This window comes from Vombatus ursinus, unplaced genomic scaffold, assembly GCF_900497805.2.
Source record: "Vombatus ursinus unplaced genomic scaffold, bare-nosed wombat genome assembly UNPS02014816.1, whole genome shotgun sequence".
In the NCBI taxonomy this organism is placed as follows: Eukaryota; Metazoa; Chordata; class Mammalia; order Diprotodontia; family Vombatidae; genus Vombatus; species Vombatus ursinus.
The window spans coordinates 25,673,149-25,685,142 of record NW_020954594.1 but is presented as its reverse complement, the minus strand read 5'-3'; the positions used below and the strand labels follow the sequence as shown (position 1 = coordinate 25,685,142).

The 11,994-nt window shown below is 37.1% G+C and overlaps 1 protein-coding gene across 7 annotated transcripts in view; it reads left to right on the top strand.

The window, feature by feature from the left end:
* MGAT5 (alpha-1,6-mannosylglycoprotein 6-beta-N-acetylglucosaminyltransferase) overlaps positions 1-11,994 on the top strand; it is a 371,902-nt gene that overhangs the window by 156,966 nt on the left and 202,942 nt on the right. For all 7 annotated transcript variants that reach the window (XM_027835555.1, XM_027835550.1, XM_027835549.1 and 4 more), the window contains one exon: positions 9,958-10,128. In XM_027835555.1, the coding sequence (XP_027691356.1) occupies positions 9,958-10,128 (171 nt within the window). The remainder of the gene's footprint in view (positions 1-9,957; positions 10,129-11,994) is intronic.

Genomic DNA, 11,994 nt, shown 5'->3' with positions numbered 1-11,994 from the left:
TGTGTGTGTGTGTGTGTGTGTGTGTGTGTGTGTGTGTGTGTGTGTGTCTGTGTCTGTGTCTGTGTCTGTGTCTGTGTCTGTGTCTGTGTCTGTGTCTGTGTTTTGAAAAGTTTGGGAATATTACTTCACATTCTCTTCCATTACAATGTGATCTCTTTTCTAATATCACTGTCACCATTCATTTAAACCATGACTGAGACAATTCAGGGTCAGCAGTTTGGGAGTCAAAAGCAAGAAAAATGGATGAGACATTGGAACATCAGTGTCCAGAGTACTCCAGCAGCCAAAAGCTGCTACCTAGATAATACCACATGTCATCTTCCGGCTCTCAGCATGTGGGCGTACTGTGGTGTCCCCCTTCCTCTTTCTTTTATAGGCCAGCTCACAATTTATGCCACACTTTCATCATGAGAAATTATTCATCCCACATCAAGTCAATTATCATGGGAAAATCTTGTACAATAAATGACTCTTAGGTCACTATTTATACGATAGCAGGTAGACCTCAATGAACTCTGATGGCCCAAGTCTAGTGAAGGGATATCACCATGTTTGTGGCTTTAATTAGCACTATATGGACTGAAACATTCAATGCCTGGACCCCACAGAATGACCTGAGTTTGTGATTGCAGTGAATCAAGCCGATGAGTATAATAGTCTTTTTGCGTGATGCTTTTGACGTGATGGTGGAATTAAGGAAGCAACCAACAGTATTTATTCAGGACTTACAGTGTGCCACTGGGGAGAACAAACACAAAGAATGAAACACTTTCTGTTTATGGTGTCTTTGCATTCTAACAGAGGAGACGTAGTGTGCATATATAGATTATAGCATAATAATAATATCTAGGATTTATATAGCATTTTAAAGTTTGCATATTACTTTACAAATCTCGTCTCATTTCACCCTCACAACAACCTTGTAATTATCTTAGTTTTACAGATGAGAAAAATGAGGCAGCCAGAAGTTAAATGACTTGCCCAGGGTTACATAGGTAGTAAGTTCAAATCTGAGCGCAGATTTGAACTCATCTTCTTGACTCCAGGTCCTGTGCCACCTACCTGGTAGCATATATTTGGTATAAATATAACTTAAATAAATATATACATTTTAGTTTATTGGGGGATTGGGAAAGGCTTCATGCAGAAGATGGTGCCCGAGCTGCATCTTGGAGGAAGAGAGGGGACTTAGACAGCAAAAGTATGGAGGGGTTGCATTCTAGACATGGAAGAAGGCATGTACAAAGTTTCAGAGAGAAGAGGTGGAGTATCATATGTGAGGAACAAGGAGAAGCTAGATTTCAGAGGCTGGACAGATATGTGTGAAGGGCACAAAAAACTAAACAGACTTAAGGCAGGGAGACCAATTAGGAAACTTCAGTAATCTAGGCAATGAGGGCCTGAACTAAGATGGCAGCTACGTGAGGTAGGGAGGAGGGGTCAGACTCCAGCCATGGTATATGAAGGAAGTGGCTTGATCCTGACAGCCCACCTGCCGTGCACTCTTGACCTTTGGCTTCAGTGTCTGGGTCCCTTGGTAGACAAAGCTTTTGGATAGTGAGGCTATTTTGTTTTCCTCTTGTTTTCACATCCCCAGGACTCAGCACAGTGCCTGGCATATAATGGGCAATTAATAAGCATCTTTTGTTCCTCTATCTAGGGCTGTAGTTGCTAGACCAAAGCTTTGTAGTCCTGGGAAAGGATTGGGCAGCATGCCTGAGGGGAGAAAGGCAGTAGATGTCTTGAAGGCATTGGAGGTGGCAGCATTATGTGCTCTTCCAGTACTCCTCTGCCATTGATATTTGGACCTGGTCAGAAGTAAGATAAAGTCAATATGTCTCCAAAGTAGGTGAGCATTCCAGGTGTAGCCAGGAAGGGTGAATGGCGAGTCTGCTGAGGAACTACTGGAGATGGGATTTAGACCTTCCTTAATAGGTAGGATAGTTCCAAGTAATGACTTTAGAAGTTCAAAGATATAATGTATTAACATCTTAAAGAAGGCAAGTCACTCCACTTTAGCTGCAGGATAGGTATTGCTGAGTATCTTTCCTGTTAGAAAATAAAGTTATTGATAATGAGATTTCTAGGTGCAGCTAAGGCAGAGAAGACTAATTTGTTTTGCCTGACTATTCATATTTGTAAAAAAAAAAAAAATCAATGAAATTGAAGTGGGAAGGAGAGTAAATAGACTTCATTTAAAAGAAATAGAAATTGGGATATGCTATAGATGTGAAATGTTGTATGCACATTCAGATAAGGTTACTGTATTATTAGTTTTGCTTGACTTTTACCTTGTGACAAGAGACCTCACGAGTGGGAGTAGTATGTAAATGTATGTAATGTAAAACCAAAACCTATCAATAAAACTGAAAGTGACAAAAACAAAAAGACTAAGTGATGAAAATCCCATCTAAACTCTACACATAAAGGATCATAGACTTAGATCTGGAAGACTTCAGCTGTCCAACCCCATTATTTTACAAATGAGGAAATTTGCCCAAAACCACTCTGGCGGTAGGTAGTAAGTGGCAGATCTGGACATAGCAGCATTTTTTTGTTGCAATTGCCCATATGGCTTGTGTAGATATTATCTGGTTGTTTGTTTTTGTTTTTTTAAATCTTGGACTCTTGGACTTGGTTTTTCTTTTTTCTTAAAAAGTTTTTTTTTCCTTGAACCCTGGTGGTGTTTGTGGCATATTCCTTGGAAATGTCAGGATTCTAGTTAGAAGTGAGGTACTTTATCTTTCTTAAATCTGTATCTCTGACCTTTGGCAGCCTACAGAGAGGTAATAGTGGACTGATTCCACTCAGCTGAGCAGATAACAGTGGAAATAATAGAGAATGCCTGCAAGATCTCTACACTGCATACTCATCAAGGTCCTTAAAGTATTTAATATCATCAGTAGACTAAGCAGAATTTACCCAAGTGTTGATGGTGCCCCCCTAGTACCTAGGAAATTAAATTTAGTTTGGGACAGAGGTTTGCTTCTAGTGAATACTTAAAGAAGTAATAAGGAACTTGGGAGTTGAGGCTAAATTATTATTCCTCTTTGTGTGTGTGATGATCCAACCAAACTAGATTGTGCATTGTCCCTTGTACCTGTCCAGCAAATTGCAGTTTTTGTGTTTTTGTTCACATTCTTTCCTGTGTCTGAAACGTCCTCTTCCCTCTGTTCCATCTCTGCATTTTGAAATCGCATCCCTCTTCTAAGGCCCATATCATATGCTACCTATTCTTTGAAGATTTCACTGATTTCTACTCTACTCTTGCAGTTTGAAATGATCTTTCTTCCAACCTGGCACTTTATACTCTTGTATATCTATAATCCTTCAAAGGATCTATATTTTTATCCTAAGCAGAGGTTCCCAAAGTGTGTGATGCCTGGGAAGTGCTGGGATGATGATGGGGGGTAGTAGCCTCAGGTGCAATTGGGGGGTATTGAATAAAAATAAGGGGGCAGTGGAAGCACAAGGAAAGAGAAGATAAGGAAATTTTGAAAAACTGTACATTTCATCTGTGTAACAGTTAAAATCATAGTGATTACATTATTTTCTAAATAAACACACAAAATGCAAGTTATAACTTATGGTCAAGTCTGCTGACATATCTTAACAAGTAAGTGTTGGCAGGCAAGCATGTTATGCATTGTTAGGAAGTCCAGCTGCATCAGCAGAAATATGTTCATGTCATGACTTGTTTACAATACAATACTATATGGTTAAATGACACAATATTGCATTATCAAAGCAATGCCGGAAAAAACCCACAAATTTACAATAAATTATCAAATTTAAAATGTCATTTTAAAAAAACTTAATATTTTTTAAAACATACAAATTTTTTAAAAAAATGTTAAAGGATTAAAGAATGTATATTTCCAAGCGTAATTTTTTTTAAAAGGGGGCAGTAGGCCCAATAAGTTTGGGAAGCTGTGTCCTAAGGGAAGATAACAAACATTTAATTTCTCCTGATGGAAGACTCAAACTTACTTATGACCCGGACAGAATTCTTGGAATAGAAGCATTTGACATTGTTGAATCATGTATCCATGGCCCAGCCATACTAAACTGACATCTCCCATCTCTGTACCTTTGTAGTGGTTGTACCTAAAATGTTTCCCTGTCTCACCTCTGCTTCAGAATTCTTGACTTCCTTCAAGTATGCTCTCAAGTATCACCTTCTGCTGGAGGCCTTCCCTTCCTTGTCTCTCCTTTTGTCCCAAGCTTCTAGGAATTTCCCGTCTAAGGTTAACTTGCTCCTACTTAGTGTATTTTCTTGTATGCAGCCTCTGTAGTTGTCTCCCCTGTTGGAATGTAAACTCCTTGAGGACAGGAAATGTTTTGCTTTTCTCTTTGCCTCCACTTTGTTTAGCATAATAATGCCTGGCATGTAGTAAACACTCAGTAAATTCTTGCTGATGTTTATTGATGAGGTATTCTACTAATTGTGATCCAAAGCTCCCTATTACTTAGTAAATAGATTTTGTAAGTTGTTGTGACAAAAGAAATAATAATAATAACCAACTCATAACACAAGTCTTCATAACTTGATGACTAACTTTCTTGACGTTAGCTCCTTTGAACTTAGGCTGATCCTGGAACAGTGCATACATCATTTATAATTGAGACCATACTTAAAATCTTTCCAACTTTGCCAGAATTTGTGGTCTCTTGGCAGAGCTTTTGAGAATCCTTGGTCACATCCATTCAATAATGAGACAGAGGCCCAGGCTGTGAATCAAGAGTCCTGGGTTTTATTCAGATCTTGGCTGCTAGCTGATTGTGTGATGTATCACTTAACTGAAATTCTCTTAGCTTCTCATTTTGTTCTACTCTGCCTATCATTATTATAAACTTATTATACTGCTTCTTTATGTATATGCCACATTTCCCTACTAGGTTGTAAATTCCAAGGGGGTGGGGGGGCAATGCTTTAATGATTTTTGCAGCTCACATTATGCTTTGCACACAAGAGATGCTTGACAAATGGTTGTTTAATAAATTAATGATTCTGAGAAATTCTTTAACCTTGGTAGTTATTTTTTGAAGACTTCTTTTTAATGAAATGTTTATTTTACTTTTTTAAAAAATTGATAAGCATTGAGTTTTTCTCTCCCATGGAAAAAAAAAGAGAGAAAAAAAACCTTGTAATAGGCATAGTAGAGTACCACATACACTGGTCATATACAAAAATTTGTGTATCATTCTGCATCCTGGGTCCATCATTTCTCTCAGAAGGTGGGTAGGATGCTGCATCGTTAGTCCTCTGAGATAGTGGTTGGTCATTGTATTAATCAGAGTTCTTAAGTCTTTTATGGTTGTTTATCTTTACTCTGTCGTTGCTGCTGTATAAATTATTCTCTTAGTTATGTTCCCTTCACATAAATCTTCTTAGGTTTCTCTGAAACCATCCTTTCTGATATTTCTTATAGTTACTATAGCTGTATAGTTACAATAACTATATTTATATGTAACAATAGTTGTATGTATATGTAACAATAGTTACATTTATATACTATACTTTGTTTAGCCATGGTTCAGTTGACGAACACCCCTTAGTTTCTGATTCTTTGTCACTCCAAAAGGAGCTCCTATAAATATTTTTGTATCTATGGATCCTTTTCTTTATTATTTGATTACTTTGTGGCTATAGGCTTAGTAGCAATATTGCTGAGCCAAAGGGTATGCACAATTTAGTGACTTTTGGGACATAGTTCCAAATTGCTATCTAGAATAACCAAACCAATTCATAGCTCCATCATCAGTGCATTAATGTGCCAGTTTTCCTGAAGCCTTTCCAACGACTGTCATTTTCCGTTTTTAGCCTCTTTGTCAATCTGATGTATGTGTGGTGGAACCTTTTGGTAATCACTGTCCAACATCCTCAAGGCAGGTATTGTTTAGCTCCTGTTATGTAAATATCTTTCCTATGCAAGCCTAGTTATAAAGTGTGAGGAACTTATAAACAAGATGTGCCTTTAAGAATCCATACCAAGATGAGGAAATTAGGGCAACTGATAATAATAAAGTGAGGAATGTGGAGATAAGTTTTTGGACAGTGTTCTCAATTTTGTTTTGTGCCATCATTCAGGTTACTGGCAAATTATCTCTCAGTACTCTGGATGGAATATGCTGTTTATTTTTATAATTGTTATCAACTGTGTTTTATCTTTCTAGTGAAGCTAGGGAAAAGTGGCTCAAAAAGGATTATTAATACAATTTAACATTTAGCCAGTGTGAGAGTGTGGGCAAGTAAGGATAAGGTTTTCAGCCATGTTTTCTCTTCTTACTAGTGTTCTTCCTTTGCTAGGATTCTCCACGGCAACAAGCAGTGAAGTTCATGAATTTGAAGTCAGGAAATATTCTTCTATGAAGTACTTATGGCTCAATGGCTGCTTGGCCAGCCATCCCAAAAAAGTGATTTTACTGCTAAATCACTATGGAATCAAACCACCTTTGTAGTCCAGGCCTAGCCATACTTAATTCTCTGCCATCAAGACCTATGCTTTCCAACATAGCCCAAGCATAGCCCACAACTCAGTGCTAACAGAGAGAAGGGCAGCAGTGCAAGACTCCCACAGTAGGCACTTAGTAAATATTTGTTGAATGACTAAACCAGTAAATTAGGACATCTTAATGAATCTCCTCCAAGCTGATTGGAATTATCCTATCCCCCTTTCTTCCATGCCCCTAGCTCTGTGGTTTGCTAACCCTCCTAGTGGGGAGGAGTGCACAGCCAGCAGCAATACCTCTCCTCTATTCTGCTCTAAAACTTTGCTTGAGGCATATAATTCCCTCTCTTTTCTCTATTCCCCCAGTCATGTATCAAAGCTCTATAGAAAGCACAAAATGGCTAGGGAATCTAGCTGGAGAAAATAGGAAGACTGTGATTAGGAGAATCTCTAATGCCCAGAGATTCAGCTCTTAAAATGCAAGATTCATATGTACCTATCTAATGTCTCACTAATGGCTCCTGTAGAGTATAAGGACAGACTTCCATTCTTAATACAAACACACTTATTAAATATACTTTACTGGGCATAGCACAAACCCAATTAAGATAATACTTTTCTAACTATCATCCCTCTTCCATAATACTCTCTTATTATCATAGTAGGCTTTGTGGGTTGAGAAAGTGCTGTCAGGTTCATCATCATCATCATCACTAACATTTACATAATGCTTTAAAGTTTGCAAATCATTTTATATACATTTGATCTTCACATCAACCCTGTAAGGGTTGATTGTTATTTTCATTTTACAGATGGGGAAACTGAGGTTGAGAGAAGGTAAGTGAGTTGTCCAGGCTCACATAGCTAATAAGTAAGTGTCTGAGGCAGCCTCCAAACTCAGGTCTTCTTGACTCCAAGTCTAACACTGTATCCATTGTACCCTCCAGCTGCCTAGGTTAACTACCAACTAGGAATAAGAAAGATTATTAGGGGTTGCATCTCCATATCAAGAGGAAAGTACAATAATCATTATCAAAAGAAATGGCAAAAAAAATTTGCTGAACCCGGATGATATATAGGGTACCATGTCAAACCTAAAGGAAGTTATAAAAGTCCTCGCCGTCATAGAGCTTAAAATTGAGAAGTTCATAGTCCTGAAGTGGTTAGATTTTTATACTGAATTCTACTAACTCTCTCTTGCACATTTTCTCAGGTGCAAATTGTTTGGCTAGCCACCTGAGAAATCCAAATGTTCACTCAGGCCATTGAAAGCAGGAAGACAGGTGTCTTCCCAATGCTAGGATAAGTTCGTACCATACTGATGAATAACTGAGTCATAAAGACTAATAGGTATAAATATAGGTATTTATAAAATTAGGTATAAAGACTAAGAGGTAATAGGTCATCACAGATGACGAGAATCATTTAATGGCACCTTCTGTAAGAAGCTGCTTTATCTGGAAGCCCTTGGTCTCAAAGTATATCAGGCTAAGCTTATTTTTCAAATGGGAGAATTTCAAGGACAAGAACATGTTCAAAAAAGCTATAGAATGGATGAAAGACATGGTCTTTTACCCCTCCAATTCATTAGTTTTTGAAGTTTTACCTCATTTTTCCTGGACATCCATCCTCAGATTTACCAGTTTATATATTTAATCCCAGTTGTTCTTATTCTGCAGATGTTCAAGTCAAATCAATAAGTATTTATAAAGTGTCTACTGTGTTCCAGTCAGTAAAGTCAAGTCTGCATTAGACATAGTCACATCATTTCCTACAGGGTTATAATCACAGCCCAACATTATTTTGTCTGGTGACTTTGATAGTCCATTAAACTTGGTAACACAGCCTTGGATAGAGCATGTTGCTGATGGTTAGGGCCATTTGTTCTCACTGTTTGGGCAGAGCTATCCCTAAAAATACTATTAATTTAAGCTTCTACCCTAATTACATTTCTATTTTTTTTGTTCTGAAGAATTCTCCATGTGGGACAGTCAGGCAGCCTTGACTTCAGCTCTGACAGCTGCTAGTGTGTCTATTGTGAACTAGACAGATATATATTTATATCCTAGCCATGCCAGGGTACATTAGCTCAACCAGTAAAGCATTTGTTTAAAGGCAAGCTGCCCTCTGTACTCTTGGAATAAAATGAAGAGTGATAATTTTTCATCTATCTAAATTCTAAATGAGCCATGTATTCCCTACAGCTTGTTTCTCCCTGAAATTCAGACCTGTCTTTTTAATATCAGTGTTGTCATATGGTTGTGAGTCATGGAACACTGTAGTCTTCAGAGAATTAAAATTGGGTGTCACTAAGGGCATTGGAGAGGCACTTAGTGGGTGTGAGTGAACAGGCTGTAACACATAACAAATAAGTAACCGTGAAGAACTGGAATAAAGGATGTGTTTAAAGAAACAAGTAATAAAGAGAGAAGATAATCTGGTTCTATGGAAAGAGCAAAGAATTGCTAGTGGGCAGTCCTTGTGATGTCAAGGGAAAACAATCAAGGTCTCAACAGTAGACCCCAGGGGAGAATGGGGACAAAAGGTTCCTAAAATGGGCAGGCATAGGTGACTTACCTCCATTCAAATATCCATGTGTTTACCTTTCTTTATATCCTTAGCACTCAGTGGGGCATATATTAGGTGCTGAATAAATGCTTTTTGATTGACTGATCTATGTATATTTGCCTTTCTATTGAGACATCTCTCTCGCTGTGTCTCTCCATATATATACATATATATGTATATATATGTATGTATGTATGTATATATGTATATACACACACACACACACACATAGGAGTGTATGTATATGCGTTTTTTTGTGTGTGTCTTAGATTCTGGGCTCCCTAAGGGTTTGATTGTGCCCATTATTTACAAGGTTTTTGGGGAGGCCTTTTGTATTGATGATGATTGTGTCATCTGAGATGATTAAAAGACTACATTTTGTTCACTAAATCAGCCACTCAAACTCAAAGTTAGGTGCTTAAGGAAGTGTGCTAACTTTATTTCATTCCTAGTCTGCCATTTCATGTTAATGTTCAGTCTAATTATGATCAACTCTATTAAGAAAATGGTGACATTGCTAAGTAAGTATAATTTAATCTTTCTTGAATTTTTAGTGCATATTACTATTTAGCATTGTCATGAACTTGAGTTGCCATTGTATTGTAGATGTGGAGGAGCTAATAGAATTCCAACTGATAGAAAACTGTATTACAGGGAATTTGTGTTCTCATCCTAGCATCTTGAAATAAACCATGGAATTCCATAAATAACTACCTTATAAATTTATAGGTAATGGGTTTTTTCCCAATAGGCTTTGGCTTAGAGCTTTCCGTCATGTAAGCCCTTAATATTCTGCTAGCTTTGGAAAGATCTCAGGCTGGTATTTTCTGATGATCACTTTAAAAATGGGTGGTTGAAGGCTATTTCACCCTTTTGAAAGAGAGAGAAAGCCCTATTAGGAGTCAAATAATTTCAAATTTTATTTTATTGTATTTAGATCTGAAGAAAACTCTTGCTGTCTTATTGGACAATATTTTGCAACGTATTGGCAAGTTGGAATCGAAGGTGGACAATCTTGTAATCAATGGCACTGGAGCAAATTCAACTAATACCACCACAACCGCTGTTCCCAGCAGCATAGCAGCATTTGAGAAAATTAGTGTAGCAGGTAAGTGTGGCCAAATGCTGTTTTAATGGGATGAGGTGGGGACATATGAGGCATGTGAAGATGTAGGGATGAGGAAATAACACTTTGAACTATGAGGTTCTTAAATATTGGGAAGCTAAAGTTCAAACTTAGTTTGATGTTTGATGTTAAAGATAGCAAAAGTTTTTCATTTTGTTTTCATCTTCATATGCTTTGTCCCTTCTAATCTTTGTTCTCATTTTATGATGTTTGCTCTATAATGAGTTCTGAAATGTCAGTTCTAATTGAGGAGGACAATAACACAAATAAATTGAGTACACAAGTTGTCCAAAAATTTCATATTAGCTAGATCTTTTTCCCTCCTCTTTTATGCCCAATCAGATATCTTTTAACCATGCCTGACATACAAAAACTGACTTTGAATTCTATTTGCCTGACTCCCTGGATGCTAGGTTAAAGTGCTATTAAGCAATCAATCAAAATATAGGAAAAGTAATCCAACAAGAGATAAAATAGAAGAGAAAGAATAATACTAAATAGATTATGAATCCCTTAATCATCCAAACCTGATCATAGAGAATCATAGAATCAGTACTGCAGCTGATCAACCTCTGCTTAAATACTTCCAGTGAAGGAGAAGCGAGCCTATTCCATTTTTGGACACCTTTTATCATTAGAAAATTCTTCCTTTTTATTGAATCAAAATCTATCTGTAATTCTTCCCATTAATTCTAGGTCTCCTTCCTCTTCAAACACAAAATAAACCTAATTTTTCTTCTAGTTAATGGCCCATAAGTTATTTAAAGACATCTAATAACACCTCTCCTAGGCCTTCTCTTTAGGTTAAGGTTCCCTATTATTTGTTTATTAATTTACTTATTTATTTATTTACTTATTTATCTATCTATCTATCTATCTATTTATTGATTTTTAGGCTGTCAAGGTCATGTAGCTAGTAAGTGTCTGAGGCCAGATTTGAATTCAGGTTTTCCTGATTCCAGGCCTGGTGCTCTATCCACTGTGCCACCTAGCTGCCCCCAAAATCCCTATTTTTCTGACTCTACATCATGCCTTCCTGGTCATTATTCCCTGAACTTATTCCAGTCTTCCAAGTTCATTTTTAAATGTGTGGTCTACAACTGAGCTTAATATTCTAGATATGGTCTGACCATTATAGAATGCAGTGAGACTGTCACTTCCCTTTGTTCTGGACAATATGCTCCTGTTAACAGCCTAAAATTGAATGAGCTTCTATTAATGTAGTCTAAAATCAAATAAGCTTTTTTTGGGAAGTTGTAGTATACTTTTGACTCAATGAGATTATGACCCATTTAAAGCCTCTCAGCTTCTTTTTTAATGTGAACTGCAGTCTAAGTTTTCATCCTATATTTCAGCAGGTGATATTTTTAAAACCCCTCAAAAACACAGGACACTACATTTACTTTGATTAAATTTCATCTTGCCAGATTTGATCCATTGTTCTAGACTGTCAGATTCTTTTTGAATCCTGATTCTTACATCTTACCCAACTTTGTACCATCTATAAGTTGGATATTCATACCATCTATGTCTAATTCAAGTCACTCATAAAAATGTTGAATAGGACAGGGCTAAGGACAGAGGCCTGGCTGTTACTGCTAGAGATCTCCTTCCAGAATGACATAGCCCCATCCCTGACACTAGCACCATAAACAATCAAATAAATATAATTTCTTTTATCTTTTCTTAAATTGCTGGATTTTGAAATAAATGGGAGTTAATTTTAGAGGCAAAAAGGCACTGGGAAATTTTGTTGTTGTTGTTGTTTTTTAAAGAAGAGACACTTTATATATATTCTTGAGGATAGGATCACAATTTCCCTATTGTGACTGTCTCTTCCAGCTCATG